Genomic DNA, 23,905 nt, shown 5'->3' with positions numbered 1-23,905 from the left:
AGGTGAAATCAGTTTTATATTCGAGATTCAACAGACATTCATATTCGTACCTCCGTTCAGGCTCTGTGTCATATTTAGGGAAAACCTAGCAGACATTTGAATACACACAATTTTCAGTGTTTCTTCAATATCTTTGTCAAAATCGACCATACAAACTTCAAACTTGTTGCACATTCTTCTACTACTAGCTGACCAAGTTGTCCAACCTTCGGTTTGGTGATGTTTATTATTGATTAACCAATAGCCAGGGCCGGATTAAGACATTTTGAGGCCTGGGGCTAATTACCAGGGTGAGGCCCCTATATCACCCCGACGCACATCATGACACGCACACAAACCAACGCCAGGTGCACTGACACATCAGTGCTTTAAAGTCCACAGAGCCACTCTATAAATATGATCAGTTTAAACATGTGACTCACCATCACCATCATCACATCAGTGATATTAAAAGGCCCGTTTTTGCTCATTCTTAATGCAAACTCATCAATGAGCTCTTCAAAGTCCAGTTGGCGCAGTATGTCATGCTCTATTGACTAGGCACCGAATCCAGGATTTGGTTTCGGCCGAATATTGGGCTTTTTGACGGGAGTCGGTTTCGGCTGAACCTTACATTTTTTTTCCACCGAACCCGAACTCTATACATGCACTACGCTGGTCGAAATAGTTGCGCCGCCGTTGATTACGGGAAGGTGTTTACGTAGGTGGTCAGTTCAATGCAGTAGGCTGAGAGAAAGTGAAAATGGAACTTGTGAGCAGAAAAAGTGTTGTATGCCGTGGCGATTTCTTTAAGACTGCCCTAAAGTCTAAAAAACAATTATGGTCGAATATTTACTATTGTGTTAACATTTTAAATGCGTTAAGAACACGTTCATCTCGAAGACGAGTTCGTTCAGAATCAGCTACGTAGCAGGTCGACTGACTGATTTCCTTCTCATACAGTCCAGTAGCATCACAGTGCATTTCCCTGTTGAAGCCCAGCTTCGATGGACTTCAATGGGGCTGCTTTGAACAGTTTTTTTCAGTGCTTCGAAACTATACGGTCATTGGATAAATGCTGCGATTATGTCCCGCCCACGGACGCTCAGAGTCTCTGGGGGTGAATGGAGGAGTGGGCTGGCCTGGACGCTGGGCTTCCGTGTGATGATTGGAGGGACTGTTGAAAGACTGCATCTCCTTTTGATTGACAGCCATTTTGTACTATAAAAAGTCGCCGAAGCTATTCGAGCTCAGTCCTATCGCGGATTTTGGCCCCACTCCCGTGCTTTCTTTAACCGGACATTTTCGCACATTATTTTTGTTTTCACTCTGAATGTTTCTAATGTTATGCGCGGTGCCGTTGACTCACTCGACATCGGGCAACCTGATGCCCCCCTGGTCGCGAGGCCCAGGGCTGCAGCCCCTAAAGCCCATTGCCTTAATCCGGCCCTGCCAATAGCCAATAAATCAATGAAATTGATTGATGTTTCCTTAATATCTTTGATTTAAGGCTTTAATAATGTGCCATAATAATGTAGCCTAATGTTTTTGAGTTAAAACGTCTTAATTTGGGGGCATTCCAAATAAACATTGATTGCAAATAAACCTTGATTAATATCACTGCGATTAAATCAGCAGATATACTTCTGCCACGGGGGTGCCACCCCTCAAAATCTCCTGCCACCCTCTTGCCACCCCATGAATATTTTTCTAGATCCGCCCCTGGCTATTGGACCACTGCCCTGCTTAAGTACTTACAGAAAGAAACATTATTATTGGCCAAACAGGGCACCTTGAGATGAGCTTGGACAGAAACACACCTAATGCAGCTCTTCTCTACTTTCCTTCTCCTGTCAACGCTTTCTTTCCCCTCCATACCTCTGATTCCATAAAACCTTTGAGCCACTCCGAATCAGAAACACCATTTCAGTCTGGGTTAAGTTTTATGTCTCACAGTGAACCTTGTGTTAGCAAATGAGAGTTAATACATTAACTCTGTTGTGATCTGTGAGACTTGTTCATTGGCAGTTGTTTACCAGCTGTACTGCAATTTGCCTCCGACTTTCACGTCTCGAGCTTGTTATAATATTGCATGCTGGACAAGTCAATGATGTAGTGTTGGAGTTAACTGTTTACCACAGATATTAACTAGCGAGCTAACTAAAATTACGGTAGCTATGCCAGGCAAATTTACATTCAACAATGCTTGGCTACACATGCCACACTTTTCATTGTGGATATCTAAAGCTCAAAATGTATCATGTGCAAAATGTAAATTTTGTGGAAAAGAGTCTAACGTTTCCAATATGGGTGAGGATGAGCTAACTATATGAAAGGCAAAAAACACCTAAGCCGCGTCTCGACCGAGACAAACAGGCCCGCCACGGCTACATTTCTGCCGCCACAGTATCAGAAATAGGGCTGTACAAAATTTTAGGCCGTCTATCAGCAGTGATTGTTAGACTGCATGTCGGAGAATAGCACGGACATGCGCTTCACACCGCAGTTGAGATTGCGTTAACTGGTGATTTTCCTTATTTATATTCTTCCCCTGCTAGCTAAATTGCACATGTCTGTTGATTCGATAGCGATTGCTGCCCTTGCTCACGTTTGTATTTTAGGTGCATTATTATGCTGAAGTAGTTTTAATTAATAAATAGTGGGTTTATTGTTATTATTTGCTACAGAATGCTTAGCCTATCAAGATCAAATGAAGCAGACAGTGTACATGCTTCCGAGTGGCCTACCTTTATCGATAGGCTAGGCTACTGACCATTTACAATAAGTTGTTACGTCAATTATTAATTGGCAGCATTTATGCCATTTAGAACATACTTTATGAGTGTAAGGTGTCTTTAAAGATCCTGTAAAGCAAATTCCATGATTTGCTTCTCAGTACATTATATACATGTGAAATGAGTTCCTGAAAGCAGGTGCAAAGCGTGAAACCTTTGTCGTACTGAAATGTGGAGTTAAACCGTAGAACAGTTTCTCTTCCGTTTTCAGATCAGGTTTTAAAAATTACCTATCTATGTCATTTTTACCCATCTACGTCAGATCACTGAATGGTTTCTCCTGCTGTACTGTTATTGTAGCCTACATCAGCTAGCTAGCTAGCTTCAGGATGTCTCCCTCCACCCGCAACTGCATCTTCCCTGGATGCAAGAACTTCAGCGCTACAACGCTATTTAATTTCCCTATTGATGAGGAAAGGAAAAATAGGTGGATTGATTTTGTGAAGAGCCACGCTGATGGAGAGCTTCGGATAAACTCCAACAGCCGCCTCTGCAGTGACCATTTCACGGCGGATAGTTTTAACATGGACCAGAGACATACGTGGTTCAGGGACACGCGGCTTCTCTTGCAGCGCGGTGCCGTACCGAGCATCGCCCTCCTTAGTTTCGGCTGGGGGGGTTCGGACAGACCTGCCCCCACTGCTAAAAAAAGTCTACTACAAATCCTATCAAGCAAACATCCATATTGGCCACTGTAAATAGGAACTAGAGAGGGTACAATTTCTGGGGAAATTGTAGGGTGTGCTTGCTTGAGTCGGTTGCAGGTGGGTCCGTCTTCTAAGTTTTTCCATTCTAGAGATATTTTCAAGCATTTAGCCTACTCGTATTGCATATTTCATTAAAAACACCCTTTGAAACAGCTGCGAACCCCGTTTGAAACAAGCTACTGTAACAACGTTGTCACTGGCAGTATGGAATCGCGATTCAAACAGTACCGTCTGCTAACTGAAAATATGCCCCCCAAAACGTAAATAAGTTTGACATTAATGTAGGGGGAAATGGCTAATTCAAAATAAGTTTGCTAGAGGCAAGCTAGCTGCTGTTGCTCCACATTTCACTGATTGTTTGAAAGCGCCGGAAATGAGAATGTTTCTTTTGACATAAAGTTTAGCTGTGGCATTGAAGACAGTACTACACACTGCCAGTGGGCGAGCCGAGTCTGACTGAGGCTAACGTCAAAACAAGCCGCGGTGTCACTCAAATTCCAAGTTTTACACAAATCACAAAAATATGCTGACCCGCTGGCTTCGCAATCGCCATATCTTTAAAACACTGCCCTCCTTCTGATTTTTGATGTAGAATTGACCCTGGTACGAAATTAAGGAAATACATCAGAGATCGAAATACATCAGAGATCGACAACAGCTGACGCAATCGTCAACGGAGGCTGACGGGGCTCTCACGTAGCAAACCAATCAAAGTTTTTACAGCAACCTACATTAAAATCTCACCATCTGGCTGTCTTCACAATAGTCATATCATCATAACATTGCCCTCCTTCAGTTTTTTGGTGTAGAATTGACCGAACTATAAAATTACGAAAATACTAAACTACTATGACGCTTGCATGGCTGCCGCCTAGGCAGTCTCACGGGCGACCCCCACTCGCTCAAATTACAAAGACTTTCACGACCTAAATAAAAAATCCGAGATGGCAGTTCCACTCGAAATTGCTTTCTCAACAAAACCCAATGGTTGGTAATTTTGGGGGTTGGCATTTTTCACTCATAATCCAAGCTCCAATTTGCGTGCTAGAACGTTTCTATCACGTTGTATCCATGCGTCGTTGCTAACGTGTGCTGACGTAGTGACGTAGGCTAGCACTGGTACCCTTCGTTGACAGAAGGCACTTTTTGCCACAAAAACGTTGTAACCTCCTAAACTGTGCAACGGAGTGTAAATAAAAATAGAAGCAACTCAATCGCTACCAAGACGAAACTTTTGACACCTAGGTTGTCTATGTAGTCCAAATATTGACTGAGGCTTAGGGGGGAAAAAATAAATAATAATAAAAATAATAAATATATATGTTAGAGAACATGTGTGCACACATTACACACATTACATTAGCACACATTACATCACATTTACATTTAGTCATTTAGCAGACGCTCTTATCCAGAGCGACTTACAGTAAGTACAGGGACATTCTCCCCGAGGCAAGTAGGGTGAAGTGCCTTGCCCAAGGACACAACGTAATTTGGCACGGCCGGGAATCGAACTGGCAACCTTCAGATTACTAGCCCGCTTCCCTCACCGCTCAGCCACCTGACGCCCCACCCAATGAAGTCCTAGCTGCCGAGGTGTTGTGGACTTTGAAGTTAGCGAACTCTAATTATTCATACAAGTCATGCGAAGATACATCGGTCATATTTCCCAATATGTTCCCAGAAAGCCAAATAGCATCAAGATTTGCATGCAGTGAAAGAAAATGCGTATATCAGTACATTTGGACTTGCACCTTAAGTCCCTCACAGTGCGAGAGGTGTCCAGACAACTTGCACAAGCACTTACAATCAAAACAGATGGACATGCATGTCAGAATATGGGATGGGCTCAGAATTCATGGGACATTCCTCTAAAATTCTCTTTATGCACGTTATATGTTATGTTGTTGAATATACATGTATTATGGTATTTTCGTTTTTCATTGTGCTGCAACCTATTTTTATCTCATTCATGAATGAGAATGAAATGTATTAATTTGTTAAACAGTTATTAATTTGTCAGTTATTAAACAGATATTAATAGTCAGTTTTATGCATAGTTTGTTTAATGCGTTGGTAAATGCCGAACATTTTTCAGCATGGAATTTTGGCGAAAAGTCATGGAATTCCATTTGCCAAAATGTGTATGAACCCTGACAGTAGCTTCTATGAAAGAATCGGTTCAGCTCTGTTAACTCTCTCTCTCTCTCTCTCTCTCTCTCTCTCTCTATATATATATATATATATATATATATATATATATATATATATATATATAGGAGCAGGAAGATTCAGGTTCGGAACATTCCCCCTCATCTACAGTGGGAGGTGAGTTCTGTCTGCTTCGCCCTATAGATGTGATGTCACATGCCACTTGAGCTCACAATGTCTTACTCTGTCTCTGTGAGTGAGAGAGAGATACTTGAGACTGTTGGCAGGTGAGGTGTTACCACCACTCCTAGAGGCTTCCAAGTCTTCTGGTCAGTCAGTCTGTCACTCAGTCGGCCAGTCATCTGGTCTTCCAGTCAGTCATCCAATTGTCCAGTCAATCAGTTATCCAGTTTGTCAGTTAGCCAGACTCTTAATTTTAGAGGGGGGGAGTGTGAACACAACCTAATTCAGCTGCAGCTCTGTTTGTCTGCATGCTACCCTGAAGTGTCTGTGTGTGTGAATACGTATGTGTGTGTGTGTGTTTGTGTCTGCATTGTGGCATGCCCAAGGTAGGAGGCACATGAGAAATTAGCAAATACAACGAAATTCATTTTATTACAACAACAAAAAATCCAGGAAGCTACCAGGGACAAAGGGACAGACTAAAAAGGGACAGCTACAAAGAGAGAGGCTACATTGAGACCCAGTCCTCTGTCCTATTGCCAGGCGAGTTGAATGCCTTCTGCGCTCGCTTTGAGAGGGACAGTGACCCCACTGCAGTGGAGCTACCTGAAGGCCTAGCCAGTGGTGTGCCTACCCTAACTGTAGCTGAGGTGAGGCATTGCTTCAAAAAGATCAACCCTCGCAAAGGCACCTGGCCCAGATGGCATATCAGGTAGGGTCCTCAGGGGCTGCGCTGACCAGCTAGCAGGGGTCGTATGTGAGGATGCTGTTCATTGACTACAGCTCAGCATTCAACACCATCATCCCCTCCAGACTGGTCTCCAAGCTTGTGGACCTGGGACTAAGCACCTCCCTATGCAAGTGGATCTTCCACTTCCTGACGGGGAGGCCACAGGTGGTGAGAATCGGTGACTGCACCTCATCCACACTGATCACCAACACAGGCACCTCCCAGGGCTGTGTGCTCAGCCCTCTCCTGTTCTCCTTGTTCACTCACGACTGTGCGGCAACGCACAGCTCCAACCTCCTTGTTAAGTTTGCTGACGACACAACCATCGTGGGCCTCATCTCTGACAGTGACGAGTTAGCCTACAGAGAGGAGGTTGATACCCTGACATCATGGTGTCAGGACAATAACCTCTCAATGTCAGCAAGACTAAGGAGATGACTATAGGAGGCGGCAGGAGGAGGAGCATGCACCCCTACACATCAACAGATCCGAAGTGGAGAAGGTCAGCTGCTCCAGATTCCTCGGAATGAACATCAGCAATGATCTCACCTGGTCTGCTCACACGGACAAGGTGGTCAAAGCGGCCTGGAAACACCTCTTCTTCTTGAGGAGACTGAAGAAGTTTGGCATGGACTCAGTCATCCTCACTAACTTTTACAGATGCACTATAGAGAGCATACTGACTGGTTGCATCACAGTATGGTATGGGAGCTGCACAGACAGGGACCGCAAGGCCCTACGTAGTGTGGTCCGGTCTGCTGAGTTCATCATCGGCAGGAAGCTCCCAGCCCTACAGGACACCTACCACACATGATACCTCAAGAAATCTGTCAGGATTTTAAAAGACTGTTACCACCCATCCTTCAGTCTTTTTACCCTGTTGCCTTCTGGCAGGCGATACCAAAGCATTCGGTCTCACACACGCAGACTGGACAACAGATTCTTTCCAAGGGCCATCAGGCTTCTGAATGGACATTGATATGGACACTGATACACTTCTCACTAGACACTTCTCACTAGTCACTTTACACACTGTCACTTTCAGCTACTGGTTGCACTATCAGCAATACTGCACTATTGTACTTCACTTGTCTTAGGTTTAGGGATGGGTATCGAGAACCGGTTCTTGTTTAGAACCGGTTCCCAGTGAATCGATTCCTTGGAATCGTTAGCGAAATTCCGTAACGATTCTGTTAACGATTCTCTGTGCCGTCAAAAATTAAAATGCTAAGTTTAATAATGGATTAAAAATCCATATGCTCAGTTTAATAATGGGACACGCGAACGTCTGTCTGAATAAACTATAAAAGTTCGCGCACGCATGCGTGAAGACAGACTGCAGCAAACATGGCAACTAGGAGTCAGATGGCTGAGCGGTGAGGGAGTCGGGCTAGTAATCTGAAGGTTGCCAGTTCGATTCCCAGCCGTGCCAAATGACGTTGTGTCCTTGGGCAAGGCACTTCACCCTACTTGCTTCGGGGGGAATGTCCCTGTACTTACTGTAAGTCGCTCTGGATAAGAGCGTCTGCTAAATGACTAAATGTAGGAAGAAGCGTTCTAAAGTTTGGTTGTATTTCACACGACAAAATGACAACAACGCCACTTGTAACGCGTGTAAAAAGTATATTTCGTCGAAGGGAGGAAATACTACAAATATGAAGAAGCATTTGAACACACAGCATGGAATGAAGTTACTGGAACGTCATGTGTTTGATGCATGCAGCAGCGCAGCTAACGTTCGCGCTTCATCTCTAACTATCTAAGGTAGACCTAAACTGCTCAAAAGTGATCACAACCACTTGTTACTGTGTGAAGCAATTTGCCTTTATTGTGTGTAGTCGATCTAGTTATCTTCTGTTGTTTGAAGCATACATTTTAGCTTCGGCATTCGTCTCCCATTAGTATTGATCTTATTGATCATTTCACGTTATCGGGCGGCGTGTGTTATCAGCAAACGTTCGCGTGTCCCATTATTAAACTGAGCATATCGATTTTTAATCCATTATTAAACATAGCATTTTAATTGTTTAACCTTTTAATAGTCCTGTTAAATGTGCCTGAAAACGCCTAAACAACATACCCAAAGTACATTGAAAGCTGTTGTTGAACCATTTGGAGTACATGCATGTAAATGGTCTCTTTTGAAAGGTGACACTGAAGTTATTTCCCCTGTTGTTAGGACCCCTGTAAGTCCTACTGGTGTTGAGTAAAAGAAGCTTGAACACAAGGAAACTGAAAGTTTCTATCTCCGACTAGATTTTGTTTTGAAAACAGAGGCCTGAAGAGGCATAGAGGTGGTAAGTATTAGCTCATTTCAGAGCCAGTCAAAGCCAGTTTGAGAAATTAGTTTAGAACGAGTGTGTGTGTGGGGGGGGGGGGGTGCAGGACGCACAGACCTAGTTGGCTGTAGAGGGGAACATCGATAAGAGAATCTATAAGGAATCGAATCGATAAGCAGGAATTGATAAGGAGTCGGAATCGTTAAAATCTTATCAATACGCATCCCTACTTAGGTTAGTATAGGTTTATAAGGTTAGTATAGGTTATTATGTGTATTTAGAGGTTAGTATACTGTATTGAATATTGTATATTATTTGTATATTAGGAGGTTTACTATATTTTAGCTTATCATAGATGTAATCTATGTTCTATGTACTTATATGTTATGTTATGCCAGGTTGCTTTGCAATGTCTTGTCCTAAGAATTTCAGTGCCCAGTCTGACCCTGTGTTGTTCTGTGCATCTGACAATAAAATACTTGAACTTGAAGGGAAAAAGAAACCACCCAAAAACTTTGCTTCCTGGTTTGGGAGTGTCCGGGAAGAAGAGGACCAGTCTACCTCCTTACTGCCGTGACTCCTACAACACAAAACCAAGCACAAACACAAATTGAAAAAATGGGTTAGATCCTAAATCACCGGTCAGTGCTGCAGGGTGCTCAGTCCTACTGCCCTGTAGCCTCTATCTCCTGTGGAACAATCTGTGGCTTTTTTGGTAGGCCGTCCAATTAGGTCACCATTTGGCTGCAGGTGGGTGCCGGCCACGAAGCAAGGGTCAGCAGGTGGAAGTACGTACCAGTGATGACTTTCCCCAGGTTCATCCTCTGCCCCCCTTGATCTCTCCTCCTCCTTCACTGGGGGTGTCACAGCATGTGTGTATATGTTTGCGTGTGCATGTGTCTAACTCCCTGTTTCCTTTCTCCCACAGGTTTTGGACAGCCTATTAGCCCAGTATGGTACTGTAGAAAATGTGGAACAGGGTAAGACTTGCTGCAAACACCCTCTTACTAAAGCCCTCTACTTAGAAACACACCAGTGTTAGTAGACCTCACAGTTAGTCAGGTTTCCCCGTGTGAGTGTGTGACTTTCTGATTTAACCCATCCAACATGCTCATTATCTCAGCATACTGTCATTGCATGTATATACATCACATCTTGATCATCACCCTTTAACTTGGTGTCGAGTGAATGTTTGTCTTTGCGTGTGTGAGTGTTTGTGCGTGTGAGAGGGTGTGTGTGTGTGAAAGTGTGTGTGTGTCCTGAGAGAGAGAGAGAGAGAGTATTTTCTCTGGGAGGTGCAGAGTGGTAGTAGAGAGGTTCATGTAGACGCCTGGGGTGAGTCTTTCTCTCACAGCATGTGTGTTTGTGTATGTGTGGTATGGGAGGTTGCCCAGAGCCAAAGCTCCCTGAGCTTGATTAGGAACGTTTGCTACAGTCCACACACACACATACTCCTCTTCAGTCCAGGCAAGACCAAGACCATATAGGTACAGGAACATAATGACAGGTGCTAAAAGTCAACCTGGTGAGAGAGCCCCACCTAGCCCCACCTAGCCTGGTGGGGCTAGTCTGGGCTGGGACAGGGGCTAGGCTCGGCTGTTTTTTGAGATTGTCGGGAACAGTGCCTGACTCTGCCCACTCACCCTCTATGCCAGCTGCAGTGTTGGGGCGCGTTACATAATGTTATTAGTTAAGTGAGTAACGAAGTAATATAACGCGTTACTTTTTGACATTGAATAATATTATTACAGTTACTTATTTAAGTAACTTGCATTAATTGTCCAAGTTACTGCATGAATTCAACTAAACACTAAAATAGCCTTATAAATACAGATTGTTGCCTAAACGACACTTCCTGGACGCAGTGTTTGATTCACGCAGCAGACAAACACAACAGCAGATTCAGTTAGCAGCAGAACGTGTAATGTTTTCGGCAGCAGAACGTGTAGACTAGGCTTACGTTTTCTGGATGGAAATATTCACATTTATGCTTTCATTGAAGAGATAGGAAAAAAACATTAAAGTGATCCGCAAACTGTGCCCCAGCAAAATACTATCTACTGACAAAAACAGCACTTCAAACTTCTCGAAAGTGTGCCGGAAGCTAGTGAAAAATCCACTTTAAAACTTGGCGACTTGGCGATGGCGACCAGTTTCCACAACTCGCTACTATTAAAAATAATAGTAAAAGTAATATAATAAGTAATACTAGAGAGGGTACAATTTCTGGGGAAATTGTAGGGTGTGCTTGCTTGCGTCGGTTGCACAGGGGTCCGTTTTTGAATGACATTTTTAAAACTGATATTTCTGTATATTTTATATAAAAATGCATACTTATTATTTATAAAGATTACATAGATTTAAATTGTTTTTTTTTTTCTGCTCATTTACAACTGAAAATACGAGTGAAGTGTAGAATGAAATAGATCTTCTCATTTCCCCTGCAAAAGGCATCCTCATCGTTGAATCAAAACGAATAAATTTGGCAGACCGGTGTAAAAATTGACCTAATCTCTATGACGTAAACGTCCTTTTAAGTTTTTCCCTTCTCGTGATATTTTCATGCATTTAGCCTACTCATTGCATTCATTCATGAATAAAGAACCCCCTTTGAAGATTATTCTACGACGTTACCGGCAGTAGAAGATGGAATCGCGATTCAAACAGTACCATCTGCTAACTGAAAATATGCCCCCAAAAACGTAAACAAGCTTGACATTTATTTAGTGGAAAATCGCTTTCATAAAAAGCTCACTGGTAGCGATCATTGTCAGTAACAACGCCAAGCGCGATATAGCCCTGTGTGGAGAAGCTGCCCCGGTAAATTGTACTACTACAGTACAGTACTAGACTACTGCTGTGTTCGTCTTGGTAGCGATTGCGTTGGTTGAATTGGATTTAACGTTCCGTTGTACGGTTTAGGCTGAAATTAATTATTTTCATGAACAGATTGCCAAAGTTTAGGCTGTGGCAATGAAGTTAAGGTTAGTAGTTAGATAGATTTTTGATTTAAGTAAGGGGAGTGCCGAACATGTTCTGTCGCCGTTTGACTTCCTACAGCTGTACCCAGCTAACACAGTTACGTTGCCCTTACGTTGCCGCAACGTCACTCGATGACCAAACATACGTTGCCGCAACGTCTTTGGCGACGTTGCGGGACCGTGCATCTGTGGGACGCCAGAACGTAACCGCAACGTATCTTGTGACGTTGCCAGTCCGTAACCGCGACGTCGTGGCAACGTTATTTTTCCGACGTTGCCAGTCCGTAACCGCGACCTCCTAGCAACGTCATTTTCCGACGTTGCCAGTCCGTAACCGCGACCTCCTAGCAACGTAATTTTCCGACGTTGCCAGTCTGTAACCGCGACCTCCTAGCAACGTCATTTTCCGACGTTGCCAGTCCGTAACCGCGACCTCCTAGCAACGTAATTTTCCGACGTTGCCAGTCTGTAACCGCGACCTCCTAGCAACGTCATTTTCCGACGTTGCCAGTCCGTAACCGCGACCTCCTAGCAACGTAATTTTGTGACGTTGCCAGTCCGTAACTGCAACGTTAACTAAGTAACCTATATTTCTCAATTCTACTGCTTATATTGGGGCGGTTCATATGCAGACCTCATTTGCCCAAAATGCTACTTGTTCTTGTATAATAGGCTACATGGTAGCCAACTTTAGGAGGTTTGTGTGATATGTAGCCTAACTCCAGCTAATCATAAACAAGGCAGCATTTCCATGTAACATTGTCATTTTATTTCAAACAAAGTGCCAAACAGTGAATTAAAATCTTCTGCCAGTCCCCGCTACAGGTCCTGTCTGTTGGCCCTGACAATGAAGCACAAAATAAGTTAGTGTTCTATCAACATAATTGCACGTGTAAAAAGGCGCTATACAAGTCATAAAAAAATCACATCTAAAATAATATACATCATCAAAAAAACATGTGATTCTAGATTTGTGTCACATAGCCATGTGAAAGGTTGGATATGGAAGCTGCAATCATGATTCATTCACCTGGCTTGTTTTGAACGGGCTGCCGGGTTGTGTTTGAGTGTCTCCTCTATGAGGAGCTCCACAGCTTTCTCTCCCAGTCCCGTCTTCCACTTCATCACAGCGTCTGGAATTAGAAGTCATGAACTTATTGTCAGCACCAATGTGAACGTTGAACGCTGCGTGTAAGCCATAGTTCATGGCATCTCCAAACACTTACCACTCTCTTTCGCAACTCCAGCACCTTAAGGCGCTCCTCGCTTAAGGCGTCTTGGAGTTCAGCCTGTGTTTGGGCCACCTGTAGGTCCATCACTGGCACTGGCAGTGTGTCTGCCCTGTAGTCGCCTGAATAGGAGAGCCTCTCGCTGGTTCTCCTCCAATGTCTCCATCTTCCGGAGCATAACCTGTAATGTGTCTGTCATTAAAGACAAGTAAAACAAGTTTACAAGAGTTAGCATGATTGGCATACACTGTGGTTCTTCTAGATTAGCTGTAACATTTATGTAAATAACAAATGTTACCTTGAATGGTTGTATACAAAGCATATATTTTTTTGAGTGTCTTATATTTGCACTTGCCTGGCTGCCAGCTGTTTTCCTGGGCCCCCAATTGGTTCACCTCCACCAGACCAGAGTTGACATCTAGGGGTATGGAATCTGGTGATGCAAAAGTTTTAAGTCATGCTTTTGCTTCAAAACATAGCCTTTAGGTTGCCATGGCTCATACAATTATTGTCACTGTTTTAAACGGTCATTCATTACTTTACCATCATTTCCCAGGGACACAGTGCTAGGCCGTGTGACGGTGGTAGGATAATCTGTACAGAAATGAAAATGGAATGTAGTTTATGTACATAGTTATAGCATATTGATATAAAAGGAGTAGCATTGCACATGTGATCGTTCGAAAGCAGGGCCCCACATCGTAGCGTCGCACATGTGTGATTCTGAACATTCCAACCGACTGTTTTCCGATAGACAAAAACTATATGACAAACGCTATAGTATGGCTTCAAAATTTACAATTAGTAGGCTAACAAGTAACACTAGCAGGTAGTAGCATTGCTACGAGTATTATGCTAGGTTGCTAGGTAACGGAAGCTAATTAAAGCAACCTAGCTGCCGTTTTGGAAAAATAACTGGTGGAAGCGTCGGAAATATTTAAAACTCACGCATCTAAAAGGTTAAAACGAATAAACTTATCCAAAAAAAGATGTCATGTACAAATTGGAAAAATTAGTGACATGATACTTTTATAGACGCCATTGCTGTGATTAAAACGTGATCAGCCACGCTAGCTCCACAGTCTTTGAAAATTCCGGGCTAAATAAACTATTTTGGGACAAGGTTTTTTAACAGTTCTGAACGTTTATTTTCACTGATTCTTTTGTGGGTGATTTGTGAGAAGCTAAACTTTGAAAACATGTAGGCCTATGCATTTTCAGTATTTCAACATAACTTTCTGGAGGGTTTAACCTCTACTGTACTGTAGCTATCGAAATCCTAACGTAAACAATGTGAATCTGATAGCACATAAACAGGCTAAATGGCCTACATTTCAAACATACGTATAAGTATGCCCCATCAAATTTCTTAAAATATGTTTATATATTTCTGTAAAGAAACTCACCTTTGAAGTAGCTAATTTCCAGTTGAAATCCAATGCGTACAAGACGGTGTTGAACCCCTGCAAAATCTCTTCTGAAACCCCAATTTGAGCGATGCGTTGAAATGGGCATGCGCAAAGTTGTTGCTCAGGGGCAGACTGAGGGGCAGGTTTGCTAAGGAAGAATTGTAATATTCTGTGATGACTTGTCTTTGGAAATGAAACTCTTAAGAGTCGCTTACCTTTTGGTCACATTTAACAATTTTGTATCACAAAAATTATTGGAGCACAAATTTGCATTGTGTGTCATACAGCTTTGGTGTGCTATACAAAGAATGTTTGCTTAATCATGTTACACATCACACATTGATTGCTTTTGTACATGTTTATAGTAAAGAATGAAAGACTATATTATATTCCAGATTCAGTCTTATTTATTAAAGCTATGTTTCTGCATATGAGAAAATTGATGACCAATGACATGCTGGGGCTGAGCTGCACATGAATTACATACATTGTCTACATTTATCCGTGCTGGGTGCAACATTTAATATTGTGTGTGATTGAAATTCATGTAGACTATGGGTACATTGCAAAAGTGTCAGAACTGAGAGCAGTCCAGTGTGATCTCTCCATCTCTGGATAAACCACTATATGCACTCGAGATCCGTTGTCCTGCGACCAAAGAGCGACTTAGCCGCAACTTAACCCATGGTACCAAAATTAATGTATCCAGCCGACCAAGGTACAACGTCTCGGCAACGTTGTCCACGGGACCAAAAAATAACGTAACCAGCCGACCAAGGTATGACGTCGCGGCAACGTTGCCCACGGGTCTAAAAATAACGTAACCAGCCGACCAAGGTACAACGTCGCGGCAACGTTGTCCAGGGGACCAAAAAATAACGTAACCAGCCGACCAAGGTACAACGTCGCGGCAACGTTGTCCAGGGGACCAACAAATAACGTAACCAGCCGACCAAGGTACGACATCGCGGCAACGTTGCCCACGGGTCTAAAAATAACGTAACCAGCCGACCAAGGTACAACGTCGTGGCAACGTTGTCCATGGGACCAACTGGCAACATTCCCTTTATAACGTAGCTACGACGTTGCCACGACGTTGCCAGAAGGTAACGTCGCGGGTTACCAACTGAGCACTTACTGGCAACGTTGCCGCAACGTCATGTGTTAGCTGAGTAGATGTTTTTGTAGTGTCTCGCGTAGGCTACAGCGTTTCAGTGAGCAACACTGGTTTGAAACCACAGGTAATGATAATTTCACCCACAAATCGTTTACTTGTAATGTAATGTCATAATAAATCCTACAACGAAAATGTATTTGTGAGGAATGTTTATTTTAACGATTGAAAACAGATGCATCATAGACCACTGTAGAATGTGTTGCCCGGGCAACAGAGGCTAATGTCATAATGCTAATACTTCAGTGACATAGTAGACTACTGTTTCCGAAAGTAGATGTACTTCCTTAATAAAATCAGCTTATATTGTACGTTACACGTCACAATTGTGTGTCATATCAGAAAGTAAAATTAGTAAATAGTTATCACCCTGGCCTCTTTGCTTGTGGCGTTTCTGAAGCTGCCTTGCAGTAAAGCAGTTAGCTTAGCTATCTCCCAGAAGTTAACGAGCTGCTAAACTAATGTTCTGCTAGAGGTAGTCACACGAGTTTTCGTGATGTTAGTGACGTAAGTAGCGTCATTGACTGTGGCTAGCAAGTTAGCCACCGTTAGCTTCACTTTTCGCCACAAAAACTTAATTTCCACTTAAACCATGCAGACCGGTCTAAAAATTGACCTAATCTCTATGATTTAAAACGTCCTTTTAAGTTTTCCCTTCTCGTGATATTTTCAGGCATTTAGCCTACCGCATTCATTCATAATAAAGAACCCCCTTTGAAGATTATTCTACAACGTTACCGGCAGTAGAAGATGGAATCGCGATTCAAACAGTACAGTACCATCTTCTAACTGAAAATATGCCCCCAAAAACGTAAATAAGCTTGACATTTATTTAGTGGAAAATCGCTCATTCATAAAAAGCTCACTGGTAGCGATCATTGTCAGTAACAACGCAAAATGCGATATAGCCCTGTGTGGAGAAGCTGCCCCGGTAAATTCTACTACAGTACACTAGACTACTGCTGTGTTCGTCTTGGTAGCGATTGCGCTGGTTGAATTCGATTGAACGTTCCGTTGTACGGTTTAGGCTGAAATTAATTATTTTCATGAACAGATTGACAAAGTTTAGGCTGTGGCAATGAAGTTCAGGTTAGTAGTCAGATAGTTTCACCTATTGAAAGACTTTTGATTTAAGTAAGGGGAGTGCCGAACATGTTCTGTCGCCGTTTGACTTCCTAAACAGCTGTAGATGTTTTTGTAGTGTCTCGCGTAAGCTACAGCGTTGCAGTGAGCAACACTGGTTTGAAACCACAGGTAATGATAATTTCACCAACAAATCGTTTACTTGTAATGTAATGTCATAATAAATCCTACAACGAAAATGTATTTGTGAGGAATGTTTATTTTAACGATTGAAAACAGATGCATCATAGACCACTGTAGTATGTGTTGCCCGGGCAACAGAGGCTAATGTCATGCTAATGCTTCAGTGAAATAGTAGACTACCGTTTCCGAAAGTAGATGTGGGCCTACTTCCTTAATAATATCAGCTAATATTGTACATTACATTTCACAATTGTGTTTCACATCACAAAGTAAAATGAGTAAATAGTTATCACCCTGGCCTCTTTGCTTGTGGCGTTTCTGCAGCTGCCTTGCAGTAAAGCTATAGTTAGCCTAGCTATCCCCCAAGTTAACAGATGCGAAACGAATGTTCTGCTACAGGTAGTCACGCGTGTTTTCGTGACGTTAGTGACGTAGTGACGTTAGTAACGTCAGTGACTGTGGTTAGCAAATTAGCCACCGTTAGCTTCACTTTTCGCCACAAAAACTTAACTTCAGCCTAAACCATGCAACGGAACGTAAATAAAAATACAAGCAACTCAATCGCTACCAAGACGAAACTTTTGACACCTAGGTTGTCTATGTAGGCCAAATATTGACAAAGATTTAGGGGGGCAAAAATAAATAATAACTAGAAACGGCTGTTCCTGCGAAACAGCAGTGAGAATGCTGAAAACCTGAATGGGGATAGCTGACCATGCTAAAAAAGCTGAAAATAGTGAAAATGTAGTAGAAAGTTATAAGCTGAAGCTTCAAAGCAACCGAAAGGTATTTTTGAAAGGGACTGGAGCAGCATTCCAACAATGATTTGAAAGGATTTACCATTACTTTTAAAGGGACAATAATTTGCACAAAAACCTTAATATTTTAAAAAGTATAAAAGTGAGAAATGAGAAAATACCCGCAAGCTGAAATGAATTTCAAAAATGTGTGAGTCACACAAAAGAGGCAGTGTGGAAGCTGAACTGCATCATATTAACAAAGCTAAGAGCTAAAATAGCCTACAATGTGGGAGAAGCTGAAAGCTGAACTGTTAAACAGAAGAAGAAGTAGGCTAGCTAGTCGTAACAAGAATATTATCGTTTTAACAGATTAAATTATAGTTAAATTATAGCTGTATTAAATTACAGCAGTAGGGCCGATACAGGAAGACACGGCGACACTTTGTTGCAGAAGGATGATGGTGCAAGTTTTGTCCGTGGAGCATACAACGATTAATAAAAAAGAATCATGTAAACGTGTTTATTGAGTAAATGCATAACTAATTACACATGTAAACGGAGTAATCGTATTATTGGCATAAACCGACAATTGCTAGTAATCGTGTTTCTCATGGTCAAGTAAACGTACCAATCACCTGTGTGAGAGACTGAGTGGTGCGTGTCTGTTACAGTGATGGTGCAGCTATGATTGCTAACGCGCTGAGGGCAGAGAATAAGAGAAATGTAGCTAGAATCCACACCTCAAACAAGATAACCTAGACGCAAAACTGTACATCCAATCCAAAATATAAGGATATTTTCCGAGACCCAAGACTCTGCCGAAACCAGAGATATTCTTTATATGTCTGTGCAGTCAGAAATACGACTCTACCTGCAGTTTCAAAAACGTGTTCCTTTTGCTTTCCTGGTGCTTGTTTGTTTGGTTGCCACGGTGATGGCGCAGCTGTGATAGCTAACGAGCTAGGCAGAGAGAAAAACGAACATTTACCTAGCATCCACACCTCAAACAAGTTGACCTAGACGCAAAACTATACGTCCAATCCAAAATATAAGGATATTTTCCGAGACCCAAGACTCTGCCGAAACCAGTGATGTCCTTTATATGTCTGTGCGGTCAGAAATACGACTCTATCGGCAGTTTCAAAATCTTGTTCCTTCTTGCTTTCTCTGACTGATTTTACTCACCTCTCCATTGAAGTTAGTGAGAGAATTTGAAAGGCTGCTCTCGCTTCAAGGCTCATAGCTGAAAATCTGTAAATGTGAGCTCTTTAGTAGTTACATTGGCTGAAAGAGGACAATTTTTCCTACATTTTAAGGTATAACTTGTTTCTGTAAGTTAAACTATATGAACGTTAGAGGAATTTGTTTGACAAATTAGTTGAATATCAGAAAAAGAGCAGCAAGCAGAGTGTGCCACTCTGCTTGCTGCTCATTCATAAAAATCAAGAAGGAGCAAACATTTTAATGTATTTCAAACTGTCATAATTCAAAATTGGCTGAACATTTGAAAAAGCGGAATCATTTGGGAATAGCTGAATGTCTTGTGAACATTTTAAAGGTTGAATGGTGTCTCTAGCTGAAAGTAAGCTGAAGTAGTTACGTTTGAAAGAGGAGGAAGCTTTTTAATGATTTGAAAGGATTTACCATTACTTTTAATGGGAGAATAATTTGCACAAAAACCTTAATGTCTTAAAAAGTATAAAAGTGAGAAATACCAAAAGTCATAGCCATCATCTCCTGAAGGAGCTGAACGTTTTGATACCTAAATTGTAGGTATCGGTGAAAGTATGCAGAACGAGTTAAAGGCCAAAAAACGGCGGAAGAACTAAGAAGTTGATATAACTAGAAACGGCTGTTCCTGCGAAACAGCAGTGAGAATGCTGAAAACCTGAATGGGGATAGCTGACCATGGTAAAAAAGCTGAAAATAGTGAAAATTTAGTAGAAAGTTATAAGCTGAAGCTTCAAAGCAACCGAAAGGTATTTTTGAAAGGGGCTGGAGCAGCATTCCAACAATGATTTGAAAGGATTTACCATTACTTTTAAAGGGAGAATAATTTGCACAAAAACCTTTATATTTTAAAAAGTATAAAAGTGAGAAATGAGAAAATACCCGCAAGCTGAAATGAATTTCAAAAATGTGTGAGTGACACAAAAGAGGCAGTGTGGAAGCTGAACTGCATCATCTTAACAAGGCTAAGAGCTAAAATAGCCTACAATGTGGGAGAAGCTGAAAGCTGAACTGCTAAACAGAAGAAAAAGTAGGCTAGCTAGTCGTAACAAGAATATTATCGTTTTAACAGATTAAATTATAGTTGGGATAGTATTAGCAGTAGCAGATGTAGCCTATGCGTTTACTCGGCTTTCTTAGTTGGATTCAATGTGTTGATGGAATGAAACATACAGCAGTAGAGCCGATACAGGAAGACACGGCGACACTTTGTTGCAGAAGGATGATGGTGCAAGTTTTGTCCGTGGAGCATACAACGATTAATAAAAAAGAATCATGTAGACGCGTTTATTGAGTAATCGCATAACTAATTACACATGTAAACGGAGTAATCGTATTATTGGCATAAACCGACAATTGCTAGTAATCGTGTTTCTCATGGTCAAGTAAACGTACCAATCACCTGTGTGAGAGACTGACTGGTGCGTGTCTGTTACAGTGATGGTGCAGCTATGATTGCTAACGCGCTGAGGGCAGAGAATAAGAGAAATGTAGCTAGAATCCACACCTCAAACAAGATAACCTAGACGCAAAACTGTACATCCAATCCAAAATATAAGGATATTTTCCGAGACCCAAGACTCTGCCGAAACCAGAGATATTCTTTATATGTCTGTGCAGTCAGAAATACGACTCTACCTGCAGTTTCAAAAACGTGTTCCTTTTGCTTTCCTGGTGCTTGTTTGTTTGGTTGCCACGGTGATGGCGCAGCTGTGATAGCTAACGAGCTAGGCAGAGAGAAAAACGAACATTTACCTAGCATCCACACCTCAAACAAGTTGACCTAGACGCAAAACTATACGTCCAATCCAAAATATAAGGATATTTTCCGAGACCCAAGACTCTGCCGAAACCAGTGATGTCCTTTATATGTCTGTGCGGTCAGAAATACGACTCTATCGGCAGTTTCAAAATCTTGTTCCTTCTTGCTTTCTCTGACTGATTTTACTCACCTCTCCATTGAAGTTAGTGAGAGAATTTGAAAGGCTGCTCTCGCTTCAAGGCTCATAGCTGAAAATCTGTAAATGTGAGCTCTTTAGTAGTTACATTGGCTGAAAGAGGACAATTTTTCCTACATTTTAAGGTATAACTTGTTTCTGTAAGTTAAACTATATGAACGTTAGAGGAATTTGTTTGACAAATTAGTTGAATATCAGAAAAAGAGCAGCCAGCAGAGTGTGCCACTCTGCTTGCTGCTCATTCATAAAAATCAAGAAGGAGCAAACATTTTAATGTATTTCAAACTGTCATAATTCAAAATTGGCTGAACATTTGAAAAAGCTGAATCATTTGGGAATAGCTGAATGTCTTGTGAACATTTTAAAGGTTGAATGGTGTCTCTAGCTGAAAGTAAGCTGAAGTAGTTACGTTTGAAAGAGGAGGAAGCTTTTTAATGATTTACCATTACTTTTAATGGGAGAATAATTTGCACAAAAACCTTAATGTCTTAAAAAGTATAAAAGTGAGAAATACCAAAAGTCATAGCCATCATCTCCTGAAGGAGCTGAACGTTTTGATACCTAAATTGTAGGAATCGGTGAAAGTATGCAGAACGAGTTAAAGGCCAAAAAACGGCGGAAGAACTAAGAAGTTGATATAATAATAAAGAGAAACAGGAAAACAATAGTGAGAATGCTTAATAGCATTCTCACAATAATAACTAGAAAAGGCTGTTCCTGCGAAACAGCAGTGAGAATGCTGAAAACCTGAATGGGGATAGCTGACCATGCTAAAAAAGCTGAAAATAGTGAAAATTTAGTAGAAAGTTATAAGCTGAAGCTTCAAAGCAACCGAAAGGTATTTTTGAAAGGGGCTGGAGCAGCATTCCAACAATGATTTGAAAGGATTTACCATTACTTTTAAAGGGAGAATAATTTGCACAAAAACCTTTATATTTTAAAAAGTATAAAAGTGAGAAATGAGAAAATACCTGCAAGCTGAAATGAATTTCAAAAATGTGTGAATGACACAAAAGAGGCAGTGTGGAAGCTGAACTGCATCATCTGCATCATCTTAACAAAGCTAAGAGCTAAAATAGCCTACAATGCGGGAGAAGCTGAAAGCTGAACTGTTAAACAGAAGAAGTAGGCTAGCTAGTCGGAACAAGATTATTATCGTTTTAACAGCTGAAATTATAGTTGGGATAGTAATAGCAGTAGCAGATGTAGCCTACCATAGAGTGCGTTTACTCGGCTTTCTTAGTAGGATTCAATGTGTTGATGGAATTAAACATACAGCAGTAGAGCCGATACAGGAAGACACGGCGACACTTTGTTGCAGAAGGATGATGGTGCAAGTTTTGTCCGTGGAGCATACAACGATTAATAAAAAAGAATCATGTAGACGCGTTTATTGAGTAATCGCATAACTAATTACACATGTAAACGGAGTAATCGTGTTATTGGCATAAACCGACAATTGCTAGTAATCGTGTTTCTCATGGTCAAGTAAACGTACCAATCACCTGTGTGAGAGACTGAGTGGTGCGTGTCTGTCGTTACGGTGATGGTGCAGCTATGATTGCTAACGCGCTGAGGGCAGAGAATAAGAGAAATGTAGCTAGAATCCACACCTCAAACAAGATAACCTAGACGCAAAACTGTACGTCCAATACAAAATATAAGGATATTTTCCGAGACCCAAGACTCTGCCGAAACCAGAGATATTCTTTATATGTCTGTGCAGTCAGAAATACGACTCTACCTGCAGTTTCAAAAACGTGTTCCTTTTGCTTTCCTGGTGCTTGTTTGTTTGGTTGCCACGGTGATGGCGCAGCTGTGATAGCTAACGAGCTAGGCAGAGAGAAAAACGAACATTTACCTAGCATCCACACCTCAAACAAGTTGACCTAGACGCAAAACTATACGTCCAATCCAAAATATAAGGATATTTTCCGAGACCCAAGACTCTGCCGAAACCAGAGATGTCCTTTATATGTCTGTGCGGTCAGAAATACGACTCTATCGGCAGTTTCAAAATCTTGTTCCTTCTTGCTTTCTCTGACTGATTTTACTCACCTCTCCATTGAAGTTAGTGAGAGAATTTGAAAGGCTGCTCTTGCTTCAAGGCTCATAGCTGAAAATCTGTAAATGTGAGCTCTTTAGTAGTTACATTGGCTGAAAGAGGACAATTTTTCCTACATTTTAAGGTATAACTTGTTTCTGTAAGTTAAACTATATGAACGTTAGAGGAATTTGTTTGACAAATTAGTTGAATATCAGAAAAAGAGCAGCCAGCAGTGTGCCACTCTGCTTGCTGCTCATTCATAAAAATCAAGAAGGAGCAAACATTTTAATGTATTTCAAACTGTCATAATTCAAAATTGGCTGAACATTTGAAAAAGCTGAATCATTTGGGAATAGCTGAATGTCTTGTGAACATTTTAAAGGTTGAATGGTGTCTCTAGCTGAAAGTAAGCTGAAGTAGTTACGTTTGAAAGAGGAGGAAGCTTTTTAATGATTTGAAAGGATTTACCATTACTTTTAATGGGAGAATAATTTGCACAAAAACCTTAATGTCTTAAAAAAGTATAAAAGTGAGAAATACCAAAATTCATAGCCATCATCTCCTGAAGGAGCTGAACGTTTTGATACAAAAGTTGTAGGAATCGGTTAAAGTATGCAGAACGAGTTAAAGGCCAAAAAACGGCGGAAGAACTAAGAAGTTGATATAACTAGAAAAGGCTGTTCCTGCGAAACAGCAGTGAGAATGCTGAAAACCTGAATGGGGATAGCTGACCATGCTAAAAAAGCTGAAAATAGTGAAAATTTAGTAGAAAGTTATAAGCTGAAGCTTCAAAGCAACCGAAAGGTATTTTTGAAAGGGGCTGGAGCAGCATTCCAACAATGAATTTATGAATATAAAAGTGAGAAATGAGAAAATACTCGCAAGCTGAAATGAATTTCAAAAATGTGTGAGTCACACAAAAGAGGCAGTGTGGAAGCTGAACTGCATCATCTTAACAAAGCTAAGAGCTAAAATAGCCTACAATGTGGGAGAAGCTGAAAGCTGAACTGTTAAACAGAAGAAGAAGTAGGCTAGCTAGTCGTAACA

At 41.5% G+C, this 23,905-nt stretch overlaps 1 protein-coding gene and 1 long non-coding RNA gene across 4 annotated transcripts in view; one reads left to right on the top strand and one right to left on the bottom strand.

The window, feature by feature from the left end:
* Window positions 1-23,905, top strand: part of igf2bp2a (insulin-like growth factor 2 mRNA binding protein 2a) — a 119,723-nt gene that overhangs the window by 73,887 nt on the left and 21,931 nt on the right. For all 3 annotated transcript variants that reach the window (XM_062457416.1, XM_062457415.1, XM_062457417.1), the window contains 2 exons: window positions 5,761-5,809; window positions 9,753-9,804. In XM_062457416.1, the coding sequence (XP_062313400.1) occupies window positions 5,761-5,809; window positions 9,753-9,804 (101 nt within the window). The remainder of the gene's footprint in view (window positions 1-5,760; window positions 5,810-9,752; window positions 9,805-23,905) is intronic.
* On the bottom strand, window positions 13,387-14,536 carry LOC134016894 (uncharacterized). Its single transcript, XR_009929697.1, has 3 exons — window positions 14,441-14,536; window positions 13,578-13,628; window positions 13,387-13,467 (listed from the first exon to the last, which is right to left on the bottom strand). It is a non-coding gene; the product is annotated as an uncharacterized LOC134016894 (long non-coding RNA).

This window comes from Osmerus eperlanus, chromosome 3, assembly GCF_963692335.1.
Source record: "Osmerus eperlanus chromosome 3, fOsmEpe2.1, whole genome shotgun sequence".
Lineage (NCBI taxonomy): Eukaryota > Metazoa > Chordata > Actinopteri > Osmeriformes > Osmeridae > Osmerus > Osmerus eperlanus.
The sequence above is the reverse complement of the archived record's forward strand: the minus strand, read 5'-3'. Positions and strand labels throughout refer to the sequence as shown.